The sequence below is a fragment of the Python bivittatus genome, unplaced genomic scaffold, assembly GCF_059951505.1.
Source record: "Python bivittatus isolate LINGU-HERP-01145 unplaced genomic scaffold, Pbiv_v1 ctg000480_np1212, whole genome shotgun sequence".
Classification (NCBI taxonomy): domain Eukaryota; kingdom Metazoa; phylum Chordata; class Lepidosauria; order Squamata; family Pythonidae; genus Python; species Python bivittatus.
The window spans coordinates 60,001,412-60,028,980 of NW_028277075.1; the positions used below are offsets into that span (position 1 = coordinate 60,001,412).

Below are 27,569 nucleotides of genomic sequence, written 5' to 3' on the forward strand. Positions count from 1 at the left end.
AGCTCTCTTTTTTCTGTTATTTATTTTTTCTAATCATAAAAGCCATAATCAAAAGATCATTTTTTTCTGTTTCATGCAAAAATTCTATAAGAGGTTTCCAGTCAGCAATAAACGTAGAGCTAACACACATATTTTTGTTATGCTTCCTGGGTTTTTTGTATTGGTTGAATATTCTTTATACTATGAATCAGGTTTTAGTAATGGAGTTAAGACTTAAAGATGTTAACATGTTGTTAACAAATTGGAATCTATGAAAAATGTGGATATGTCATTCCTCGATCATTGCAAAAGAGATTGTTATATGTTCTTGGAAAAAGATTTGTACTCCTGATACCAAAGATAGACTTGATGAAATATGTACAGTCTCAGCCTTTCCATTAGCTCTTCATCAGTGCAATAGAGTGGACAATGTAATTTCATGAGGTCAGGATTTAATTTGTTGCTTAAAAACTGAGTTGTACGAATTTGTGTTTGGGGGAGGGTATACATGTACACACATAATGTATGTCATTGAGTTCTTTATATTACTGTACATTTTTAATATCTGTTTTCTTTCTTGTTGTAGTTGTATTAAACCAATAGTAATCATCATCATCCTGCATTGAGGGAGAGGGTGGAGGTTGAGGCGGGGAGTAAACTTACCAGTTTAGCTTCTGGTAAATGAATTTTTTGTGACTATCCATACCCACCTATGGTGAATATTTCTGTATAGGAAGCCCTCCCCCATGGCAGTCATTTAAGAATGCCCATATTCTCTCAGTGTTTCAATATTCCAAATGTGCCTACCAACCCATTTAGTTCATCATCATAAAAAACTCTTTTCTAAAATGATCTCACATTTAATTAATTCCTGTCTTGTCTTTTTTTGTTAGACTGAGCACAAATTTTGCAATGGGTCTGATAAGGAGTGTGTATCTCCTACTGGCAGAAATAACAAGAAAGAAACATTAAAGGTAGGTGGAAGAAGATTAAGCCTCCTGTTGGCTGGCAGGTTAGTGCCCGGGGAGATTTGAACTGATATCTTCTGGTCCTTCTTCTCCATCTCTGCAGTCCAACTTTTATACTGTTCTTGATTCTCTGTAGATTGCTTTAAATAAATCAAAATATCAGCTTGTCCATGCAAACAGTATTTTTTTACTATAATTTCCCAGAAGAACCTTTTATTAAGAAGGCTTTAAACTACTTTTTGTCATTTTAGTTTTTTGATCTCACTTAAAAAACCTGAGAGATCTCTCCCTCAGGCTAAAACTGTATCACTAGCAGCAGTTGTGGGCGTATGCACCCCTATTTAAAACACATCAGGAAAGCAATCTCTAACTGCCCTATAAGGCCAGAAATATGGATAAAATGCAGCAATAAGGATGTGGGCAAAATCTGAGCATTAAAAGAAATGAAGCTGTGCATGGAGGATTCCACTAGAAGGTCACAAAAACACCATGTACCTTTTCAGTGCACATGGCAGGTCTCAACATAGTTTGACTATCTGGGCATCACTGTGCCGTGAGCACTTCCTTTGCCACTGGTTCTTATTAGAAATGAATTGCTTAAGATGGCAGAGAGCATTCTGGCAAGGTTTGCAGGATTGGTGGCGAGCAGTCTCACCAGTTCATCTTCTGTGTCTCCACTGCAGCCATTTTGTGGAGGACTTAGCTTGCCATGGTAACCACATTTACAGAGTGGCAAATGTGTGTCCCTTGGCCCATTGGTACATTAATTAGTCTGGGATTAGAGCTTTCCCCAGTCAAGTAAGCTAAGCAGAGAAACTATACAAAAGGTTTGTATATTTATGAGGTATGATTTTTAAAAATTAAGGTGTGGCATACCAATTCATCTAAAGCAAGACTGTAGTCTTATATGTACTCACCTAATGTGTCTCACTGAGACTTACTTCTAAGTAGAGATGAATAGTGTTGCCTATCAGTAATGCATGTAGTTGGTACTAAAGTTTCTGCTTTCATGAAATTGCAAATATTAACAGCTTATAGAAACACAGAGAAGAGCCCCCCCCCCCATTTTTTAAGGAATGAATGCTTCTGCCTTTCCCATGTGCAAAGGAACAGCATAAAAAAATAAAATCCATATTCTTAACATACACAATTGGCAAAGCAATCTTTAAACTTAAACTTAAATCTTTAAACTTAAACTTTAAACTTAAACTTTAAAGAAAAAAATTAATAGAAACCAAAATAAAAGAAAAAAACACATTAGAAAAAAACACCCCAAAGAAAAAGGACAAAAAGGAAATAAATTTACCTTATATATTATACTTACCAATAGTCACTGGTTTACTAATAAATAAATAAATACTAATAAATTGATATCTTGTAATATTTTACAAGTTGCAATATTTTATGAATTTAAAATACTTTATAACTTAGTAATATTTTATAATACATTATTGAAAAATATCACAAAATATTTGCCATAGGAACACATAATGCTGCATCCTTTGATTAATAGAAAATAGTGTATTTTCCAAAACTGATAGGCCATATTACTCATAATTTCCTCTCTATAGATGAACAATTACATTGCAAAGGTGTACCAGAAATATTTAGCAGGACATTAAAAAGTCTTTAAAGGCAGATTGTTCCACATTGGTTAGCAAGTTGAGCCAAATATATGGCTCATACACACACACACACACACACACACATTTCTTCTTTGCCCTGCAGATTGCTCATACAGTTGAGCCCTAGTCTCAAGTTGCCACAGGCACTCAGTCCTACCATGTACATCATACTGAAAACAGAATGCAAAACGGCCTTGCCAACTAACATCTCCAAATCTCTAAAATAGCCTTGCATTTATTATTCTCAAAGTCCTTCAAATTATCAGAATTGTGGTTTACACTGAATTCCAAATATTTTAGACCTTGCTATATATCCTCAAAATGAATTAAAATAGTTTTGTACAGCAGATTGCCTTGTTCGTAGATAAATGAATTCAACTTTTCTAGTCTTTACAGGTTCTTGAGAAGATGCTTTTTCTACCCATATTACCAGGGGTGGAAATCTCAGGAACTGAACTTAAGCTCTCCCGTACAACCCTTCAGAAAGTGATGAACTACAACTTATAGCATCCTTAATCATTGGTCCTGCTGCTAGGGTTATCGGGACTTATAGTTCAACAATATCTGGAAGGGCATACATTTCCTGTCACCACTAAGCTATAGTCCCTTAATTTTTCAGTGTCCTTGCAGCCATGTGCACGCACTATATGGCTCTTGGTTTATCTAGCATCATAAGCTATTTTTGAACTGTTTCAAAGAATCAGTATGAGAGCAGGTGCTTTTTTTTTTTTTTTTCCAAAAAACTACTTGCATAATATACCCAGTAAAATATCTGCGGGGTCATGAACCTTGTTTGATAGTGAGTATGTACACATATTTTATATTTAGCATGCCATGATGACCACAATAAACTGGTCACTCTAGAGATTTGAAAACCAGATAATCGTAGCTGTTGACTAAGGATTCATTAATTTTGACTGACAGATAATATTTACATAACTCAACTTCCAGATTTCTGGTATATTCTTCAAATTCTAAACATTCATTCTCAAAATTATTGCTTAATAATGACATTTTATCGCCCTCTTCTCCTGAGGACACAGGGTAGCATATGCACTCCTATTTTCATTTACTTTTCCCCAACCCTATGAGGGCTTGTTAAGTTGTATGAATGAGTGACAGGTTAGTTGTTATTGGCTGGAGTAGCTATAGAACTATAATGAGCCAGAGACCAAAATAAAAATTATAGGCTGCAAAAATTTTCTAGTGAATTGTTTCCAGGGGCAGAAGAATGTAGTTTAAATGGAGGACATCGTCTATCTTCTTTTCTTTCTTTTTCTCTCTCTTTTTGCCAGTAGTAGAAAGAGAAAAAAATGTGTTCCTGACTGATATTTTATCACTATGGTACAATAGGTCCAGAAGAAAAACTATAGGCAGGAGAAGAAAAAAGCCACCAAGCAGCTCTTCAGTGCTTTGAAAGATCCCCGCGTGGTCATTATGGCAGATTGGTTGAAGGTAATTTGATGCAAAATGTCGTTTTAAGAATATGTAAGTAAGGAGTTTGAACAGTTTTTAGGATTGTGCGTTCATAATCCATCCACTGCTTTCTACCCAGAATTTATTTACTGCTTTAAAATAGCCCTCTGGGGGAACAAGCAGTATATTTGAAGTCACAGCCAAGGCAGAAGCCACGTCCAAGGTTTATTCGTGGCAAAACGGGATGTGAAATGCAGTATAAGAGAAGGAAGAATTATCAGTGGGAATGATAGCATCCTTGCATGTTTACCAAAGACATTCTTTTTGTATGCCTTACAGCTGTCATTCCCATATTGTCCTTTTTTTCAAAAAAGACAATTTTATTGTTTATTCATTCGTTTTATTGGGCCTATATTCCACTCCAATCATCAGTCAACTCTGAGCAGTTTACAGTTCTACCGTTCACATGCAAACAGCAAAAATAGCCAACAGTAATATCTACATGAGAGCCACTTTTGTGGAGTGGTTAAGGCATCAAGCTAGGAACTGGGAGACTGTGAAGTCTAGTCCCATCTTAGGCATAAAACCAGCTGGGTGACTGGGTCAGTCACTCTCTCTCAGCCCTAGGAAGAAGGCGAGGGCAAATCACTTCCGAAAAAGCTTGCCAAGCACATTGCATGGACTTGTCCAGGCAGTCCCCAGGAGTCAAGAGTCTTGATTTGAAGCCCCAAATACATACATTCATTTAGGCTAGAGATGAGAGACCATAGGAATCCAAGGGAGCACTTCTTGTTTAAATGTGACAGTGACTTGGGGTTGAGGTGGTACACTTGAATCTAAGGGCAAAGGGAAAATCTCTTCATTAGCTTTTTAAGAGACATGTGTCCTATTTTTCCTTAAAAAGTTTTAACTGGAAACTTGGTTTAAATCTCAAATTATTTAATCTAGATGAGCTAGACAAGACACTTGGAAGAACTGAATTTGCTTTCAGAATAAATGTATTGGTATCTTGTTCTGCACCATTAAAAATTATTTTGCTGGTTGAGAGTGTTTCTCCTTATTCTTGTTCTCCAGATACGTGGCACTCTGAAGAGCTGGACTAAATTGTGGTGTGTACTGAAACCTGGAGTACTCCTAATCTATAAAACTCCAAAGACTGGACAGTGGGTGGGCACCATTTTGCTTCATTCCTGTGAGCTCATTGAAAGACCCTCCAAAAAAGATGGCTTCTGTTTCAAACTTTTCCATCCTTTGGACCAGTCCATTTGGGCTGTGAAGGTAAGTAGAATGCTCATCTGGACAGATTATATCCGGCTGCCTTGCAGGAAACCATAAGGGCTCCAGCAACATGCACAAGGATTACTGACAAGCTATTTAGCATTCAGTCTTCCACTGGGTGTAGGGACCAGGTTGTTTGATGAGTTTATTCTGCAAGGTGTAGTATATGTTGGTGTGCCCCATCTGTGTGACTGTTGTGATTCTTTATTGTGTATACTATAATTCAATATTCTGTATATTGCAATTGCATTATTGTGAGTTTGGCAGTCAACTAAACTCTTTAAATAAATAGTTTTGGGTTTGAAATTTTGGGGAGGGACAGAAAAGCTGAATACATTCACAATTTCAACAAAATTACCTTTCTAAAGATGTTTCTTGCCAGTTCTTATTTAAGTTAATAAAAGACTATTTTCTTTTGAATTTTGTTTCAAAGGTGAGACTTTCACTGACATTCCCTCGGTAGAATGTGATGTTCTTACACTTATTTTGTTATGACATGGCCAACGGGTGTGCAAGCATCCCATCTTTCATTGCATGATCCTCTCAGTAGTTTGCAGCTTCCCAGATTTGACTTAAATCCAAGGAAATATATCATGTGGTAACTTCTCCCAATAGGTGTTTACACTTGTACAAGTGTAAACAACCAGGGAAGCTTCAGGGTGATAGAACAATGTGTTCCAGAAAACAATAATGCCAGCAGTAGCTATCTCCAACAACAAAGACAAAAAATATCACTAGAATATCATAGAATTTCTCAGAACAAAACAAAACTGAAACCTCTTTCACAGCAGAAAACTTTAGAAATCTTCCAAAACAGATTTCAGCTCAGCATTACTTCTTTTAGAGGGCTTTCATGCAAGAATTAAAACACGCCAGTTTAAAAACAGTTCTGGACCTCTGGGATACCACAATAGTCAAATTATTTCTGTCTCAGGTGCAGTATATTTGAAAACACAGTAAAGGTAGTATTTTCTTTCCATTGTGACACTGGAGTTTTTGTGTGGCCCATTTCCTTACTTACTGGGCTCTTGCCTCATCCAGTCTCCTGGCTGCTGGGACCTAGCTGTTCTAGAAGGTCCTTCAAGTTGAGTGGGGGCTTGATGTCTTTTGAGCATCCCTTCAGAGGAGCCACTCTAGGTTTTTTGTTTACAAGTGAACAAATACCTAGACGTGAGTAAGAATGTGGATGGGTGCCATAATTTTCTTTTTGCATGGAGCAAGGCTGAAGGAATTCTTCCTGAAGCATCTGCAGCGGCTCAAAATCATCACTTTCTTTCTACCTTGTTCTCATAATATTGTGGTATTAGGTCAGCTAAAGAGAAAATTATTGCAGATGGCTTAGATGGTCTTCAAACTGCTTTCAAGGAATTAAGGAATGGAAACAGTGGCATTATGAATGTGTCCTGTCTTTAAACCTTGATTCAGTATCCCAGCTGTTTGGGCCAAGGATTGGTCCTGGCAACATCTGGTATTGGATTACTTGTAAGGAGTATAAAATAATGGATTTCTCCGACTGAGGCATGTACAAGATGGGGCATAAAAGAAATTCCTAAAGGTGTATAAATCTGTTGGGTGAGGGTGAATGTGATCCCTTTTAGTGTTGGAACCAAAACTGGAGAAAGATAAGGCGAAAAAGCCTAGTGTAGCAAGCAGCTTAACAGCTACTGTATAAACATCTGGTTAATTTAATAAGGAAATTATGTACTGTTAAATATGGAATAGTAGAATGACCCCTGCCCCACAAAAAAACTTGTCCCATGCATCCATATGGGGCTTGGAAAGCTGAGCTGATTAATGTTTGGTTGAGCTCCTGTTCCACAGGAAATGATGAAGTGCTCCTGGATTTCCTTACTCCTGCCTCTAAAATAAAAACACTGTGCATCTTGGTTGCCCACCTGAATCCCTGCTCACTCACAGTCTTCAGGAATACTTAGAGGGGACATTTAGTCACTTTTTCCCCCTCGCTGCAAAAGAAAATGCAGTGAGGAAATAAAGAAAATGGGGGTCAGGGTGTTGGTTGGGGAACTGAATTTCCTGTTTTCCTGTTGACCAGCTAGATGGCCCTTCCTCCCTCTCCATTCCTTGTCCATTGAAGTCCCAGGGGACAGCCATGAGGGCACTTGTGGTGGGACAAAAACTCAATACAAGATACAAGGGATGTGACTAGTGTAAGAGTGCCTTATGTCTGGAGGGGGAGTTTCACAATTCCCTTGTATAAAGGTGGGGAAGTACAAAGGGTGTGTGGCATTGGGTGGCTTCACACTAAGTCATAATAGGGTTTGGTTGATGTTCAGACCTAGATATTGTGGTTGATAAAATATGGCTAATGACAAAGTGTGATGTGTATCCCCAGCCAGCTGTGGCTTATGGAACAAACCATGGTTAAGCAAAATATGATTAGTACAGTATATGAACACAGCCTGTATTTGAAATGTAGAGACAACCATGGATATTTGTCAACAGAAAAACAACAATGGAAGTTATGTATGGAACTAAACATTTCATCTCAACAGTACAATTTTTATGAATTCAGTCAGGTTTTGTAGGGTAAAAGTCCATGCCAAGCAATCCAGTGGCAGATTCCTGCAGGCTGTGGAAACACTCTCATCCCCCTTGTGATTCCCTGAAACAATCTCTTCAGCAGAAATGCCACATTGGATTTCACCCCTAATCCATAATTTGAACATCCTAGGTAGACTTTCATTTTTATCAGAATGTAACTTGACATTTTCTTTCAGATTCAGTCAGTCTTGTCTAATAGAAAGCAGTCTCGATTACAGTAATACCTTTGACATTATGCAGACCTTTGTGCACAATAAAGAGATTATTGCCCCATTGGCCTGTGCTACTTCTATTTATATATAATCCCACAAACATTGGCAAGAAATGAAATACCCTAGGATGCAAGTAAATATCATTTGCTTCCAGGCTGTAATTAATGAGAGAGGCCTTGCCAGCTCTGGGTAGGTGTGGAGATTAATATGTGCCTTAGTCTTCCAGAGGAGTGTCCCTGAAGCACAGACTTGCATACGGCACATTGATAAAAATTACAAGTCAGCAGGCTGGCAGCAGAGACCCTGTGAGGAGGACTTTCAGTTTAAATTAATGTGGCACTGCTCGCTCAGGTTCTAGAGGCTTTGTATGAACAGGAGGTATTTGGGTTCATGGAGCTGGTATAGTTTTTCTCACTGGAGGTCTGTCAGAATGGAATAGCAGCCCTCGGGATAAAATTCTTCTGACTGACCCCTTCCCCCTCCAGAATAGGACCTTTCATGTCAAAGTTGAACTCACCTTCAACTCTCCCCGTCCACCTGTCTCACCCCCATCTCTGCCCTTTTGGCCACCTGCCTACAGCTTCCCCCACCGCCCAGCCCTGCCCACTGCAGCCCCACGTGCCACTACTGTACTGGCTGAGGCCTTCTTTCACGAAAGAAGGTTCTGGCTGGCATGCAAAAGAAGGCCCAGGCTGCACTGGCGTGAAAGAAGGCGGCGCGAAAGAAGGCCCTGGCTGGTACAGTAGTGGCGCGAGGTGCAGCCGGCGCAGCAGCTGCAGGCAAGGCCAGGCGGTGGCAGCACCAGGTAGGCAGGTTGCCAAAAGGCGGTCGTAAATGTGGGTGGGCCTGAGTGGGCCCTAATTTTGTTCACGTAACCGTGGGGGCGCTGCAATGGGTGGAACTTTGAAGGCTGGTCGTAAGTCTGTTCTTTCAGCACCGTTGTAACTTTGAATGGTTGCTGAACGAATGGATGAGGACTACCTGTACTGTACTTCATTGGCCCTGAAGGAAGAAGCTCTTAATATTACTCCAGGCTCCTCCTTCATTTTTGTTATTCTCAAAGCTGTTACTAATTATGTCACTTCACTGATTGTATGCATCATTTTTAAAACCATTTGGTTAATTTTGGTAGCATATCTTGCTTGAATTGCTTTTTGTTTTCAAATGAATTACAGCACTTCACTTCCATGGTGGAAGGACCAATCTATCATAAGTTGAACAGTCATATGTGTTATTCCTGTGTTTATCCCATTCATGTAGAAAGCAAGAGACTCTGGGATGGACAGTCTGTTTTTTATATCAAGAGGGATGTGCAAGGGAGGGGAAGTGAACATGGAATCACCTGCTTGTCATAGGAATCCAGAACCAAAGCAACACTACTAAGGAGCTACTCCTTTGCTTAAAGGCTTCCGATGGAATAGGGCCCACCCAAGGTTGAGATCAGTGTTTCTCAACCTCAGCAACTTTAAGATGTATGGACTTCAACTCCCCAGATTCCCCAGCTAGCATGGATAGCATGCATGCGTTCTGGGAGTTGAAGTCTGCATGTCTTAAAGTTGCTGAAGTCCGCACATCTTATCTAGATGATTTTTTGCAGCAGTTGGTTAGAGATGGGCTTGGAGAAAAGTACATGGAGAGCTGAGGCAGGGTCAGAAGATTCAGCTCCTGCCATGGGTTCCTTTAGATTAAGCGTCCTCCTGTTCTTCTATACATGAATGATACACAGACAAGTGTAGTCTTTCCCATCCAACTTTAATCCTTCTGAGTCAGAGCACAGATTTTCCCCCATCCTATAGTTTATAAATGATCTATATGAACAGAAAATTCTATGGCTGGGATTTTATAGATCTCTCCTGCAGATCCAATCATCATTTCCTTTTTTTACTCCTGTTTTCCTCTGAGGAAAGTTTCATATTTATTTTTATATTGATTTATTTGCTTTATATAGCCACCCTTGCAAAACAACTCAGGGTAGCATACAATTAAAAACAAAAACTAAACTAAACTATCATGAAATATAGTGAAATGTTTTAACCTGTCATGCGACTTTGTAAGAGAGGCTAAGATGGGGAGATAATGACTGCATATTGCACGGTCAAGATTGAATAAGCCATAGCTTTTAGGTTTCCACATGCTAAACCATGAATTGTAGTTTGCAAACCACAATGGCTAGGTTCACACAATGTCCCAAATAAACTAAGCACATTATGTATATCCAATCAGTGAGTTATATAAAGCAGTGTAATAAATTTTGGAGGAGTAATGATTTAATCCAGGCTTTATTAGTCCAAATCCAACAGGGCTTGTTGTTTGCCATATTCAGTATAGCCCAATCGAATGAAGATCTTGATTTTGCAGTTTGTGGATGGAAAGGTGAGGCACAAATTATGGTAAACTGTTGATGTGGAAATGATCTGACAATATGAATTGCAAAAGCTGTGTATTTTCTGACCTACTTCTTAATGACGTTTCTGGCAGAGAATGAGTATATTATGTATTTGCCCTCCCCAGCAAAGGCCAGGCCGGGGTGTGTCTGTCTGTGTGTGTGTGTGTGTGCGTGCGCTCTCTTTCACTGGATGGTTTTGTGAAAGAAACTAAAGCTATCTCTATGGTAACATAAGAGATAATTTGAACAAGAGTTGGGAAGTTCATCCCTCAGCAGTGTAGTAGCTTGTCATGCTACTGCTGACATTAATAAGATCTGACATCTTGCCTTGTGACTTTCTTCTTTCCCTAGTTTTAATGTAGGAGCTGAGTGTAGGGAAACATTCAGTGCTTTCTTGAATCATGCTGACATTTTAAAAAGTAGATAAATAAGGGCTTGAGGTCACTTCTGTATAGACAACAGAATAGTTAGAATGAATTTATCTATTAAATGCATGAACAATCAAGTACAATAAACTACTGTAGATTTCTAACTTATTCAGCTGCCTGAACAACATAGGTATAAAGTCCAATGAACTCAGTGGAATTCACTTGGGATTAAAAATGGGTAATCTGAGGTCTTCCTGATGTTTTACAGTACAAATCCTCTAATTCCTTGCCTTTGATGGTGGCTGGCACTGACTCATTTGGAGTCTAAAATATCTGGAGAACACTAGATTACCTGCCCCTATCAAATCCCAGTTCCACCATGAAATTGCTAGCAGCGTTCCAGCTGTGGTAGTTGGAGAAGGATTTGGCTAATGTACTGTATGTGAGTTCTTTTTAATATTGTAAAGTACAGGAATGTCAAGCCCAATGCAACTGGCCAAGATCAAGAAGCCAAGAGCAGATTTCAGTAAGGAACCTTTAATGCTAGTTTGGGCTAAATACAGTATTTTGGAAACTGTAAGAGGAATTTCCCACCTTGCTTTATACTGAGTTAATTAAGGCAGAAGCTCTGTGAGTGACTTGAACACTTTTCCTCAGATTTCTTCTCACCTGGACCGAGTTGCCAGCCAACAACTGACTCACCCTCTGTCTCTTGATTGTTTATGTCTGTTCTCTCTTCCATTCCTTTCCCAGCTTTCCATAATTTCTCACAAGGAGAATGCCAAGCATCATGATTTATGAAATTAAGAAAATTTGCCTTGGAGGGTGGTTACAAGCCAAGTAGTAAAATGGAATATTGGCTTACCCAAGTCAAAATTGCTCACTTGCTGCAAGGGACCTTGTGCACAGAGAAACAGCACAATTGCATTTCTATCATGTGCCATAAATTTATGATGTTACTTTCCATGAAAGTGAATGAAAGAGTGCAGCATTGTTTCCTGAATTCAGAAGCTAGAGAGAGAAGTCCCAAATAAATCTGGTGTTATATTAAAAAGACAATGAGTCGACAGTTTTAAAGTCAGATACGAGATTATGCATAACAGCAAGAAGGAATTTTTTGGATAAAATCTGTAGATTACCACCATGGATTAAAGCAGGAATGGCCCACATGATGGATGACAGTTCTCATTATCTTTCACCATTGGTCATATTGGCTGTTGCTCATGAGGAGTTCAGCAACCTTTGGAAGGGCACGTATATTAATCCTTGCTTTAAAGGAAATACTGAGAGCCATTGCTGCAAATAATCTTTGGGATTAAAACATAGATTTGCTGCATTCATATATCACAGTAATGAAAGAACCAGTTCGGTGTGATGCTGGCTTAGAAGTGGGAGACCATGAGTTCTAATGCAACTGGGTTACTTTGAGTGACACTCTCTCAGCCCAACCCACTTCACATTGTTGTGGGAAAATAGGAGAAGGGATCATTATGTATTCTGCCTTGAGTTGTACAAAATAGAGGTGAGATATAAATCTGTCTGGTTTAAATTTATTGCAGTTGTATCTAAAATACTGTTTTGCTAGATGCAGGAATTTGAGACACTGTTGAGATGAAGGCTGATGCTTATCTGGTTTTTCTTCCTAGTTACCTGTGAACAAAAAAATTTCAAACCATGTTAATGGGATTGTGTGGGAGTGCAAAAGTTGTCATAATGAAACGTTGAATGTATACCGCTTGGTGTGCTTTCCCCTTTGGAGTGAATAATAGGCATGTCTATCTATTGGGACTCTCATCAGTAAGAGAAAAAGAAGGAAGAAAACTTCTAGGGAAAGGAAAAGAAAAGATTCCTATTTATCTAGGCTAAGATAGCTGATTTGCAGGAGGTGCACCTTTTTCCTGTGCTCCAGTGAACAATGGTTGAATAGGCTCACCTGCCCCACTTAGATTCCTTAGGGCTTAGAATAACTCTGCCATACAATCTTGTATGTATCTTGTATTTATAATACAGTCCTGTATTCTTGAATTTATCACAAGACGCATAAAGAACATTTGGATGTACTTGGAACAACCTGAAGCATATTTTTATGGACAGTTAGTTAGACTTATCACTGAAACCACTCATTAAAATCTCCATTATTGTATTGAAACAGAACAAAAGAAGGTGGAGTTCAAAATTGGCATATAGTTTCAAAATTGAAACTGCATTCCAGCATTATCATAGATTTTATTGCATCACCTCCAACTTGACCATATTCTCTCACAGTGTGCATCCTGTAAGGCTGCCTTCAATTAATCTATCCATGAGGTGGCAGAAGAATGAGGAAGTTCTGGATCCTAAAGGGATGCCATGACAACTATCCAATGCCCTTTTACATCATGCATTAACTAGAAATAACCAGTGCAGCAGTTTTTATGGGATCAAGTTATGAAATGAAAACTTCAAGGATCCTTCAAAATACTACAAAGTTAATGGTTATACAATCCTTTCTAGTCTTCAGAATCACACCTCTTATATTGAGTGTTCTTCAGATATGGTATAGAATTGATCTCAAGTTACCAAGAGGAAATGTTACAAAAATAATTGGACACCTTTCATTGTTGCAGTTTTTCTGACCTTGTCACATGGTTCTCATTATCTTCAGCTGAATACTTGCATTGTTCAATTAGGTGTTTGTTTATGTTATGTAACTGGAAGTGTATTTTTAAATATTCCTGATTTCTTTTATGTGAGAGATGGGCCCAGTCATATGAGAGGTGTAGAATTGTCCCTTAGTTTTGGACAACTGATTGCCTGCATGTTGATCCATCTTGAGAAATCATCAGTATATATAAGATAGAAAACACTTAAAATGGATGGGGTATGCACAAAGATGCTGAGAACCTAGCCTCCTGCCTGCTCCTTCCTTGCATGTTTATTCATGCACACTTGCTTTTCTTGCATCCCATCCTTGAACCTGAATTACTGGGCAACATACAGCATTCATTCAGTCATTCTGAAAGTCTTTTTAGCAGAGTGGACTAAAATGTTCATACAAGTATATAAACATCCTTGAAAGGCTGAAAGGCACATTTCATAAATTTAGATACAGCTAGTCTTCATTTTGGGGACGCGGTGGCGCAGCGGCTTAATGACGCTGAAAGTTGCTGGCCAGAAATGGTCGACGCTTCAGCGGTTCGAGTCCAGCCTTCACGTTAGCAGGGTGAGCTCCTGTTTCCTCCCCAGTTCCTGTAAACCCAACAGTTGGAAAACTCACGTGAGTAGATAAATGGGTACTCTCACTCTGGTGGGAGGAAAAATGCTGGCGGCGCCTTGCAAAAAGGAGTCGGGAGCAGTTGCCGGTAAGTGCAAAAAACCATGTACGCCCGAAAAGGGCGCGAAGCAACGGAAACCCCGCCTCCTGCGCTCGCCAGCTGGGCTCTGCCCTAGGAAGGAGGCTCTGGCAAACCACTTCTGAAACAATTGCCTTGAAAACTGCAAGGATTCGTCCAAGCAGTCACTGCAGAGTCGGTAACGACTGAGCGCAGATTAAAAAAAAAAAAAAAGTCTTTATTTAACAGCAGTAATTGGGACTGGAATTTCCATCACTAAACAACATGGTCATAAAGCGTGATGTCACGTGACCATGCCGCTTAGCGATGGAAATTCCAGTACTTCCGGTTGCTATTGTTAAGCAAATCACCACAGGTCATTAAGCAAGGATGTTGCATGGTTGCCATTTGCGACCTCCTGCCAGCTTCCCCATTGACTTTGGTTGTCAGAAGCCGGGAAGGTCACAAATGGTGATTACGTGACCGCGGGATGCTGTGATGTAATTGCGAGCCAGGTGCCAAGTGCCCGGATCATGATCACGTGACTGTGGGGATGCTGCAACCAACATAAGTACGAGGACTGGTCATAACTACCACTCATTCAGCATCGTTGTAAGTTTAAACGGTCACTGAACGAGTAGTCATTAAGCAAGGACCACCTGTATCTTCATTTGGCTGAATGGGGATTTAAATCTAGGGCCTGACTCTGAAGATACACTTCTTTAGCTTTTCATATGCAGTGGAATTTCCTAACCCTTGCTTCCCCCACCCCCATCCCTTCATGCCTACGAAGCCACTGAGTGTTAAGGGTAGAAATGGATCAAACTCTGGAATGGAGTGTGCAGAAGCTGACAAGCTTTTCTCTCACATGTGTGACCTCCATTCATGTAAGACCTTAGGTCTAACATTGGCTCTAATGGATTAAAAGCAGTAACAAACTGGTTATACTTCCAAAACATTAAAGTTAACATGAGGCATGAAAACTGTTATCTTGGTGATTGGGGTATGGTTCACATATCCTGCTCAATTTTAATATGGTTTATTTGGTTTTGTCTTAGGGTGTTGTGGGAGCACTGTTTTTCTGGTTTGTAGATTATATTTTGTGACTGAGAAGGATATGCAGAGTTAACTGTTGTGGTTTATTCAACATGCTTTGGTTAAAATATAATGGCTTGGAACGATGAGTGACCCTTATGTTTGTATGTCTAGATAAATATGGAAGTCATGTATAACCAAGGTATGTGACTTGCACTGAAGAGACTTTATGGATATCTGCTGCTGTAGGTTTGTGTATGTTGTAAAAGGGAATGTGCATTTACATTTAAAACCTATTTTTATCTCTGTATAGAGACATGAGCAGTTGATACCATATTCTATTATGTAGAAATAAGTAAATTTTGGTATATTATATTGCCTTGCTATGAATATGTACAAAGTAAGGATTTACTCCACTTACCAAACATATTTTGCTAATAATTTTAACCTTACTTAAATCAGTTTATTTTCATGATTGTCTGATCATTTCCCAATAAGGTCTTAGCCACTGCTTCCATTTTAAATCATAATTGACATGTCTGACGATATACTAATTATCAATTTAAAAAAATAGCAACCATGTTTCCCAGATGTTAGAATTGGTCTGTTTTAAGAGGCAGTAATTCACTTATTTTAAAGCTTGTTGTTCTGGCTGACAGCCAAAGGATGATTGTAAAATTTTCATTTGTTTGATACTGAAAAGAGTAACATTGAAAATGCCAAGTAAAGAAGATAAAATTGAAATACACATTTCATGATAAAGAAAGTTTCTTTTCATTTCACAAATTGTTCTAGGGTCCAAAGGGAGAGAATGTAGGGTCAATCACCCAGCCTCTTCCAAGCAGCTACTTGATCTTCAGGGCAGCTTCTGAATCAGACGGTGAGTTTCATTCTTTCTTTGTAGCTAGATGTAATTTATCACCTTCCCACAACCCAGGAATGTTTTTGCAATTGCATTAAAATCTCCATGATTCTTTAAGCAGTTCTAACTTTGAAAGATTAATAAATTACAATCTTGTTATAGGTAGGCTACACTAGCATGTGAAGGACTCATTTTTATCTTCTAGCTGTTGCAATTTAGACATAAGCTCTGTGTTGTCTAAGTTGGAAGATGGGTGAATGCAGCCAAACTGCATTTTCACTGTAATGTACAACTAAAAAGGGGGGAAAGACCAGCCACATTATGTTACCATTTCCCACCCCTCACTCCACTTCACTGGCTGCCAGTGATAGAGAACAGAAAATACTACAATGTTCACTGTTGCAATAAATGTCAAATTTTATGCTTCCTTATTTTTCCACTGAAAAACTACAAAGGGGGATTTTGCTAACCCACATCTTCTTGTAACATACAAATTTAATCTTTCTTTTTGCATCATAGGCAAACCATGATTGCTTTCTTCACTTATATAACTTGTTTCAAAGCAACTTTTCGATCAGAGCTCATGTGGATCTATTCAAGTGTTTATCCCAGTGCTGTGACATTTATTTTAATTTATGTGATATGCCTTCAGCTAGTCATTGTTAGATAGCACTAATTCCCTGCAATATACTGTATATATTTTCCTCTCTGCCTCTTTTTACAACTGTTATTCAGAAAGATCATGGTTTCATTGTACTGCTAAACAAAAGATGTTTCAAAATGCAAAGGAATGGAAGTTCAAGTATGCGAAAGCATGCACTAATTATTTCGTTTTTAGACTTGGTTACTGTGCACAACCACAAACTTTTAAAAAGGCTGAATTTGGAGCTGACAGCCACAGGACTAAAAGATGGCCCCAAACAATACCTTTCTAACACCTCCTACTTCTCGTACAATTTACAGTTTTATTTTAGTGTGTGCTTTGGGTTCGTGCATTAAATAAGTTGATTTCTGCAGTTCATTCTAATTCTAACATTCTAACTTACTGCTGGGCACCAAGAATGTTTTGGAAAAATACTGTCCTTGCTGTGGCTCATATGCAAAAGAGCTTCCATTGTAGATCCTGCTTTAGTCTACAACCTTCTTTTTCCTCTATTATTTTTTTTTAAATAGTTTACATTATGAGATCAATCAAAATATAATAATATATTCTGTTTCAATTATTTAAGATTTGAAATATTAGCTATAAATAAAAATTAGAAGATTATTCTTGCTAAAATATAATTTAATATAAAACTATGGATCTATTAAACATAAGTTTAGAAGTGTGTTTTTCTGTAAACTGTAAACCATAAATGTGGAATGGAAACACATTTGCAAAGAGTCTGCTATTATAATTAAAGGACATTTGCTAAGTTTTTCATCAACACTTTGAATCAAGCAATATTGTTCCTTCTGTGGTCCTCCATTTAATATCTACTGTTTATACCTTTCTCAGCTAGTGTGTTTTTATATATCCAAAGAGATCTTCAGCTCCTGTAACATTTCACATTTCAGAAAAGACCAAGATGCCTTTCCTTCCACTCTCTGACAAAATAATTGTCTTTTAGATCCCTCACATTAAATGAAATAATATGACTTTCACTTTTATTGGCTTTTAATTTTATAATCAGAATGCCAACTGAACCATATACATATTGACCTGAAAACAGACTCTTTTATTTTGTTACATGTGATTGGTTGGGCCAAATTTCCATTGTCAATTCACAGCATAGCTCCCTCCATGCTGATACCAAAATACCTTATTGACTAAATAGGATGTACTCCCAAATCACAGGATATGTAAGAAATGTAGCCAATCTTTTAGCTTTTAAGAATAGTACACTAGGAGCTGGAGGCCGGTGTAGATGTGGACAAAGACAGAAGTAGGCAAGATCATCTGTTCCTTCTCTTTCTGATAGTTTGTTTTTCTTCCTTGATATCATCTCTCTCTCTCCAACCAGACAGCCCTCTTTTATAGGGCTTGGGTCAAGAGCAAACCGGGCCCAAATTCTGCAGATGGTTTACCTCTGAGTTAAAGGATTTCACCCTCAGTTATGATATAAGTCAGTTTCCAAATGCTTCTGAACTGGGACACTGAGCTCCCATCCTTTGGAAATCCTGAACTCCTAGATGATTTTCTGAGACCATGGGCAGCCAATGATTGATTAATTAGGTGATGAAAATTGCCCTTTTAGTATAGCAGAAATGAATACAAAATGTTCAGGCTTCAGACTTCTTTTTTAATTACTAAGCTAAATCTTGTGAGGAAAACTTTACTGAACACTTTTCTACTGGTGTTTTAAATTCTGTTTTGTTCCCAAGATAGCTACAAGACTTAATTAATTTTGGAAGGACAGTAGTGAACAAAATGACAAGGTATTTCAAATATTGCTCCCAAGTCTGCCCATGGAAAAGAGAGGAAAACCAACCAGTCCCTCAGGCTTTTGAGGCAATTGAATAGCTCCAATGGCTGCCTATCAATCTAAATCTTAAAAGCTATTATCTCCTTCAAGATCACTTTAAAAGCCCTTCTGCTTTATCCAATTACAAACCAAGATACTTGGTAATTCTGCCAGAGGAGACTAGATGCAATTCTTTTCTTAGGACTTTCATCCTAATCCCACCCTGAAAAAAAAGTGAAATGATTAGTCAAATAATTCTTTTTTGACTAAGATAGATTGAGTTGACCCATCTTATTACCAGTAGCTTTAAGGCTCTTCTTCTATTAACTACTTGTTAATAGTTGGATATAATAAATCCTATGAACTCAAGCAGCAGCATGTTATTATTTATGTCCCCACTTGGACCTCTGTGTCCTTGAAAACTGCCCCTTCATAATAGGAATTGAATTTTTCTATGTAGTGGCAGATTGAGTGATACACAATTGTTTTCACATTCCTATGTTGTCTTTCCTTCAGCCTAATAAACATTTTTTAAAAATCCACATAGTAGCCAAAGGTTTGCTCCCTTTCTCTGAAGCCATTATTTCTATTGGGATCAACTCTCCTTACCCCATGAGCATTTCATGTCATATCTCATTTGGCTTGGTGTTATTCCATATATAATCATGCTCTTTGATAGGCACAGATAGTATTACTCAACTCCATTTCTCATGAGATAAGGCATCATGGAACTGCAATCTGACAATATATAAAAGAGATTGCCCATTCAGTTGTGAAATATGTTAAATGAGTAAAAGAGAGTAGGTTAAGACCAGCTTATAGCATAATCCTATCCATTTTATTCCAAATTGAGTCTCAGTGAGTCTGCTGTCTCACTGTAGTCATGGACGTATGCTTGCAGCCTCAGTTTGCTTTTATGACTGAGCCAAGTTTTGAATCCAATTGCCCCGGGCTAGAGCCAGCTCTCCATCACCACAGTGCTTTGGGTCCTTAAATCTGTGTTCTGCCACACAGAAAAGTATATTGGGGAAATAACTGAGAGGCCAAACTTGTGGATCTAAAACTGTATTGGTCTTCAGCCTTTACACTCTATACAAGGTTTCCAAAATTTGTTGGTTTTTGAACCATTACTATTCGTTACTTATGTTGCTAATGCTATTACCATGTATTATTCTGATAAATATAGGGTACCTGACACATGTGTGTGTGTGTGTGTGAGAGAGAGAGAGAGAGAGAGAGAGAGATACAGTGTATATATGTATATGTGTGTGTTTATTCAGGTACTGGTTTTGTTCTATGCCACGGCCAAAAAGGGTAAATTAGGCATTATGCAGTCCATGCTATAGGGATGGGTAACCAATGGCCCTTGAGGGGTTGCTGAATTCTAGTTCTCAGCAACTGCAACTAGTATGGCCCATTGTGAGTGATGCTGAAAGTTGTAGCTCAGCATGATCTGGAGGATCATTGCCATATAGCAGCCTATCAGCATACTGTATGCCAAGTCTTCATTGGAGTAAGGCTACTGTATCCCAGAAGAAGACAGAAACAATCCGCTTCCATGCTGTTCCCAAGAAAACTACATGAAGTCCATGAAGTCACCAAAAGGTCAACTGGATATGAAGTAGGCTTTAGCTATACTACTACTTTTATGTTGGGTGTGCTAGGAGGACCTAATAAATCATCATCATCATCATCATCATCATCATCTCCTGTTTCTGGAGGATTCTGCTTAAGTAGCAAATTTAAGAAAATGGCATTTTGTTAAATGGACAAAATGTTTACCATTCATTACAACCAGATATATGTGATAAGGCAGAAATACATCTCAATGGAGCAAGTTATATTTCTAAAGGATCCAGAAATTCCATTTGATGTTCTGAGAAAAATTAGAGCTGTTAGTATACAGTTTTTGCTTTTCTACAAACAGAAATTGCCTGACTTAGACACCTTTACAGGAATCATAACAAATGTTCCCTTTCATCAACTCCAGTCTACGATTAGTACATGTTCCGTAGGCTTGTGCCTTCTTTAGTTTTAAGAAACTAGATTTTAGGTACAGTTGTCTATTCTCAGCTGTATCATTAGTTGATATTAAATTTTACATTTCACCAAATTAATAGTTTAGCAGCAGCCAACTTGTTTTCATCTATTTTTGGTGTTTTACAAGGTACATGAGGCAAAAAAAGGCAGGTTAGCCATGACAGAGTTGTATTGTGTTTTTAAGTCTAAGTACATATACTTAGAAAAGAGATGGACACCACATACATTACTCTTGCCATTATAAATAAAATAATTTTGCCAAACATTCTGAAAAGCAAATAATCCAATCAACCTACTTAAATATTACTATCTTAATGTACAGTATTTTAAAATATATACAAATATGTATATATAAAATAAGCAGGATACAAATTCTCAGTAAGGATAGTGAAATCAGTGTCCTGTTGAAACCTGAACCCTCCTTTTTTAATTGCAGGAAATCTCATACATTTCTAAAATTAAAATATGATACCTTTAATTCCAGCTCCAAAGATGCCAGAGAGCAATGATTTTCCTACTCAAGGAGTCTCATGGTACTTAAAAACTAGCAAAGTTTATTATGACAAAAACCTTTAGTGAACACTGGACTATTGTCAGTGTAAGCTTATGCCAGAATAGGGATCATGAACAGCTGAAAGGTGCTACTGTTTTTGGCCAAAAGCAGATCTGATCTGATCTGATCTGATCAATTTTACAATACTGCAGGTAATTATTGTTAATGCTAGAGACATACCTCCATCTATAGGAGACAAGATGGTACTGCCCCATATAAGCTACCTTTTCTCAACTCAACTCAACCTACTTTGAAATACAGCCGGCATATCAACATATGGAGACAGAAAGAACACTCCTACTGGGAGAGCTTGAGCAATCCTTCTCCCAAATTGCCCCAGAGGCCTGGGAGGACTTCAAATAAAGAATGATCTGTGGCAGGACTGGACAGGTAGCAGCAGAAGGACAGGATATGCAGCCTTGTCTTGTCTTGAGATACTAGAATATGGGTGTTCTTTCCTGTTCTGTCCTCCATGCTGCTTAACCCTTGTGAGGCTGAGACTGGTCACTAATTGCCTCAGCTTCTGCTTTTTCTGGTTTTGCCTTCCCCATCTACTTTTTCCATTCATTTATGTCACTGAGCCAGGCAGCTGGCAGTCTGTGTAGCTTCGTTTAACTTTTCCCTTAGCCTTTCTTACCAAGGAATTCTGACCAAGAGTTAGGTCATCTTCATCTTTATTGGCTTTTGATCCTACCCACACCTGCCAATTTGAATGTGATTCTGAAGTATTATAATAACATGAAGCCAGAGCTGTGGTAACAATCCATTCTCAGGAGAGAGTGACAATTTTTCTTTATAATGCAGCAGCAACGTTGGGTCTGATGGATATCTCCTGTATAATTTAAGTACTAATTCTGGATATTTCCAGGTACTATACATATGCAACATGTGCCAGGTTGAAAATAGGAAATAGACAAGTTTAAATGCCAACTTTGTACTTAATCCATTTTCTCCCACATCATATGCACATATCCAGTAATCCTTCATTTTTGTTACTTTTCTTTAAAAACAACAACAACCTGTCTGCTCAGCTCTCCTACAGTAAATCTCTAGGATTTCTTCATTTTTCTGCAAGTCTTGGCTCTTAGCTAGCACACAGTGTGCTCCATGTCATTATCCTTACTCTATTTTTGTCCTTAATTGCTAGATTTTTTTTTTTAGACTTCTTTTATAACTAAAAAAAAGTTGTAGGAGTTTTGAGGGAGGCTAAACAAAGCCTGGTGGTAGTGCTTTTACTTACAGAACTGACTTCACAGCTTTTTCCCTCTGCCCCCACCCTCCTTTTTAGCTCTTGGTTTTGATAAGATTGTATTGGTGGGAGTTGAATATTCGCTATCAGCCTTCACTGGTGGAGATTTGTGGTTGGCCTCCATTTTTTATTCTTTTTTGATAGTGTTGTTCATCACATTTTCTTTAAAGGAAAAAAATAGGCTAAATTTTCATTTGCCCCCTTTGTACAGCTGTAAATAACAGAGAGAAAGAGAGAAATCTGCACTTTTCAAAGGGAGATCATTTAGCCTATAGAAATAGTCTGAACTTGTGTTAGAAAATGCGTATATGATCCTTGAATAGACTTTTCACTATTTCCAAAATTCCTATAAAATGCCTGATGCAGACTATTCTGGGTAGAATGGGAAGTGGTTCAACCTGTAAAGCTGTTTACCCTTTTTTGCAAAAAGAACCAAGAGTCTTATGGCACCTTATAGACTAACCAATTTATTATCACACAATCTTTTGCTTATTCTTTGCAACAATAAATTGGTTAGTCTTAAGATGCCCCAGCTTGCTTTATTGCTTTTGCAGTAGCTAAATACTAAATACTACTTTTGCAATGGCTAAAAACTAAAATACTAAAAGTTTCCTCAAGAAACTTTTTTCCAAATTGACACTTTTTACTTTTTTTAAGGTCTTCCTGAAAGATGAAGAATTTTTTATTTTTTATATATATATATATATATATATATATATATATATATATATCACTATATATAGTCATGTGGTTCTTAGTAACAGAGCTGTACTGTAAGAGCTGCACGTGCATCTCTGTGTGCGTGTGTGTGTTTGTATTTTAAAATATGCCCTTCTCTTTACCCTATTGTTGAAATAATAGCATTTATTTTTGCTTTCTGATGATAATCTAAAGATCTTTGGGAATTCACCTTTCTCCTGCAGTTGCTGCATTTTGACTTGTGGCATGGAGCAATTAGAGCATTCTTAAGCTGAAGATCATTTTCCCTTCCACGTTTTGGGATGAGAAAGCCATGAGCTCCAATCAGAGATGCTGGTGATGTAATTGACCAGCGGTTTGTGAAGATGGGGAAAGTACAACAATCTCAAACTTCCAGAAACATCTGTTTCTTGCCCACAGTTTTTTTCCCCACAACTCCAGGATCTGTTTTCTGTTCAGTTCATTTCTTACCACCTGATCTTAATTGTCAGATCCCATACAGTTGCCTAGCATTTATCTCATTAACAGATCACAAAAAGTGTGTGTGTGTGTGTAAGAGAGAGAGAATATGCATATGCTGGCTGGTTTACATTTAGACAATTTTTGGCATACTTCTTGCTTTTACTGGCTAGTGTCCCAGATGTTAACCTCCAGATATAGCTGCTCATGTATAGAAATTGGTTGCTGCAATTCTGGGAACACTGCTTTTGAAGAGAATAATGGTATTTGCTTTGGTGTTTGCATTCTGGAGTTGTGTTTCTAAGGAAATTAGATAGAGGAATTTTCAGAAAGTCTGTGTGAATCTATGGGCAATTCCACACAATCTTGTTTGTCCATGACAGCAGTTTTGCACCATTAAGCTACAGCCCCCACTGCTCTGCCCCATCTTTCTATGGAGCCGGCCAGTAATTCCTCCAGATGACAATGGGAGGGAACAAAAAGCAGCAACCAGCCAGTGCCCTAATCCTATCCTTGTTCTTCTTTTGCTTTTTATGGCAAGGGGAAAAAGGCATTGTACAGAGGAAGGCAGAGCTACTCCTTGGAGGAGCTGGGGAGGAAGGGAGATGGTAACAAGGCATCCTGGCAGCTTTCCTACATCAGGGAGGCAAGAAATGGTCCACCCCACAACTTCAGAGGAAATTCTGTAAATTGTGTTCACAGCATTTCCTCTAAAGCAGGGGCTGAGCTAATCTACCAAGCCCATGCCCTTGTGGGAACATGTGCATGCATGGCCCTTGTAGTTGAAGGACCATATTCCAAGCTATTTCTCTTCCAGTAACAAGCTTTCTTATTTATCAGCTTTTTTTAACTGTAGCATTTGTGTGATTGAATATGCAACTTTGGTTTAAAGATAAAAAAATAGCAAAAATAATGCCAGTGAGACTACTTCAATAATGAAGCCATTTCTGTAGCCAGTTCTAGTCAACCAAAGTTAAGGTATGTTTGAGGATGAGCAGCATGTGATCATGGGTGCAGTCAGAAATAAATTGCTCATAGCTGCTCTGAACTGCTTGCACCCAGGAGGAAGTACAGTGTAGCAATTTGCAGCGGGTGTCCTGCCACTGCATCAATGGCTGTTGCCATTGTTTTCTTGATAAGAGTCTTTGATGGTAGTTTAAAGACAATATGCCTACACAGTGCCCCTGAGTGGTGTCCTAGTGAGCAGATAGGAGATAGAAGGCAAGGGCATTGTGGGCGGCCAGTGAATGTGGGTTTTGTAGAAAATATTCTGGAAAGTGCTTCAGTGTAAATTAGGATAATTTTAAAGACTAATTTGCATCAGAAAATGTTCAGATATTACTTGTATTTGATAAAGCTTTAAATAAGGTACTAATAGTATTTGTGAATGTTATTTTCAATGAACAGGTATTTGACTTAAAAGTATTTGAGAGAACAAAATTCAAACTCATTGTGGTTTAAATAAAGTTATATTATGTAGAGAAGGAATTACAGATAATTGAGACCCCACTCCAAATTAGCTTTGATTGGATCATCTTTCATTCATATGTAGAAGATCAATGAAGCAAGCTTCCATTTAGTCTAAAAACAGTTTGCTGTACCAAAGCATCCTTTTGGTCTTTTATAAGAGGGTCCTCTCTCTCTCTCTCTCCCTCTCCCCGTAGTTAATGTAGAGACAAAAGCAAACATTGCAAGCCAAACCCACTAACCATTGTGTCTTGGGACTGCCTGCCAATTCCATTGTGGGGGAGATAGGAGATACCCTTAGATGGGACAAATATATGTACAGCCACGCCTCTCTTTCCTTGAAGATTTCCATGCTTCATCATAGAAGGCTCCCCCAAGCCAAGAAAGGATGGGGAGGAAAAAAAACCAAGAAGACCAGGAATGGAAGATGAAACATCCATAACTTGTTAACTTGTAAATAGTTAATAAGCTTTTCTTGCTTTAAGCATGTTTTAAGAAAATATGCAATGTACACTGATTTGGGTGCAACAAATTCATGCAACAAAAACATCAGAAAATGTTCAGATATTACTTGTATTTGATAAAGTTTTAAATAAGGTACTAATAGTATTTGTGAATGTTATTTTCAATGAACATGTATTTGACTTAAAAGTATTTGAGAGAACAAAATTCAAACTCATTGTGGTTTAAATGAGTTTGGGTATCATGTACCCAAAAACAATGTTATCCTGCACAAAATTTAGAATTTTTTATGGTAGTTTTGGGGTACTTCTTTAAGTATTGTGATCATTTGAGATATTTTAAAATGTCAAATATATGAAATGGGGAAATAAAATTGAATTAATCATCTGTCACAAATGCTTTAGGATGGATTTATTTATTTATTTATCCATCCATCCATCCATCCATCCATCCATCCATCCATCCAACGTGCAGAGTTGCTGTAGCAACTCTAGGATGAGGTTATCCTTCAGAGGTGGAAAATTTTATGAGATTGGACCATCACGTGACAAACAGAAAAAATTATTTGTAGAGAGTAACTACTGTACCTAAGCAAGGAGGGAAATATACAATTTTAAGAATTGTTTTATATTCATCAGATTTTCTTTTTTATTCCTTTGCTATTATTTCCCATGTTTAAAGTGGATTAAACGTTTGGTTATGTGAAATTTTTTACAAATAACAATGTCTCCATGGTAAGATCAATTCCTGTGAATTCATCCATGCTGTTTTCTTGATGGGTATGGAAATGACTTGCCATTTGCTTCTTCCAAGGTTTTCTTTTTTAGCTTCCCAGCCTGGCCAACTGTCTTGGGGTTCCATTGTAATCTTTCATCCAGCCACTCGCTGTCCTCAACCCTGCTTAGTGTCTGAGCCAGGATGAGGTTGGTTGGGTGTTGCCAGTGTGAAATGGGAAACATTCATTGTTTTGTGTTGCCTTGTTTGACTGCTTTGCTTCTGTTTTATAGGTCGATGCTGGTTAGATGCTCTGGAATTGGCCTTACGCTGCTCCAGTCTCTTTAGGCTCAGTGCTTCTAAGCAAGGGAAGGATGGAGATCTGAATTGCTCAAATGATTCTTCACATGCTGGGCTATATAACTTGCTGCACACAGCTACAGTCTCAGATCAGGAACTTTTCCAGTAAGAATGAGTTTCTTTCAACTGTATATATTCTGAAGCTGGAAATGCTTCCTACATGAAAGTGTTTTATTCATTAATCCACTGTATCTCTTGTCTAGATGGTCAAACTACAGCAGAGTGAGTGCTCTTTTTGTAATAAGAGTATCATTTCACTTGAAGTAGGACAAAGTTAGGATGGGGAAGTCAGCTGCATAGCTGCTTCTCCATATATAGATTTCTAGAATTTTCTTCTGGGAAATTTCCAGCAAGTTGCACCAAAATGTTATGTATATATACCCAAAAACTAAATCTCCCAGCAGAGAATGCATATGATTTGTAACCTTAGGTGAAATCCATTTAGTTTCTTCCACTAATAAAACTGCTTCTGGCACTAGAACTTGGATGAAACATATGCTCATTTAAAACTATATACTTGTTATGTTTTTTGTATTATAGTTTCTGTAGTCATGTTAGAACATGTAATTCCATTTGCTGCTTTGGAATCAGTTCAAGATCGTGTATTCATCTACTATTTCTCCATGTCTACATTGCCCATGCTAACAAGATTTGGTAACGGTCATTAGTTTAGATGGCTATAAAAACAGTTCGGGAATAAATCAGCGAGGCTAAGGCTATCATTCTAAAATAGCACCACATTCAAAAGCAGCATTCTTCTGAATCCTAGTTGCTGGGGAATGCCAGTAGGGAATTGCTTCTGCTTTTGTCTCCTGTTTCTGGGCTCATTGAAGCAACTTGCCCAGCCACTATGGATGCTGGCCTCAATAAGTCTTTGGTCTGATCCAGCTATGCCTCTGCAGCATTCAAATGAGCCTTCACAACATAATCTAGAAGGTGAATATTCAGAAGGCTGATCTCCCAGAATATCTAGCCATCCTAGATGTATCACTTAAGCTTTCATGATGGGATAAAACCTCCAGTTAAATAATGTCCCTTTAGGAAAGTAAGCTAATTAAGCTGACATGATCTCATTATTAGGTCACTTAATTACACTTAATGCTTTCTTCAGATTATTTAA

The 27,569-nt window shown here is 38.2% G+C and overlaps 1 protein-coding gene across 3 annotated transcripts in view; it reads left to right on the plus strand.

The window, feature by feature from the left end:
* OSBPL5 (oxysterol binding protein like 5) overlaps positions 1–27,569 on the plus strand; it is a 174,766-nt gene that overhangs the window by 120,581 nt on the left and 26,616 nt on the right. For all 3 annotated transcript variants that reach the window (XM_088146039.1, XM_088146041.1, XM_088146040.1), the window contains exons 4-8: positions 873–953; positions 3,926–4,027; positions 5,063–5,266; positions 15,936–16,020; positions 26,383–26,554. In XM_088146039.1, coding sequence (XP_088002165.1) covers positions 873–953; positions 3,926–4,027; positions 5,063–5,266; positions 15,936–16,020; positions 26,383–26,554 — 644 coding nt within the window. The remainder of the gene's footprint in view (positions 1–872; positions 954–3,925; positions 4,028–5,062; positions 5,267–15,935; positions 16,021–26,382; positions 26,555–27,569) is intronic.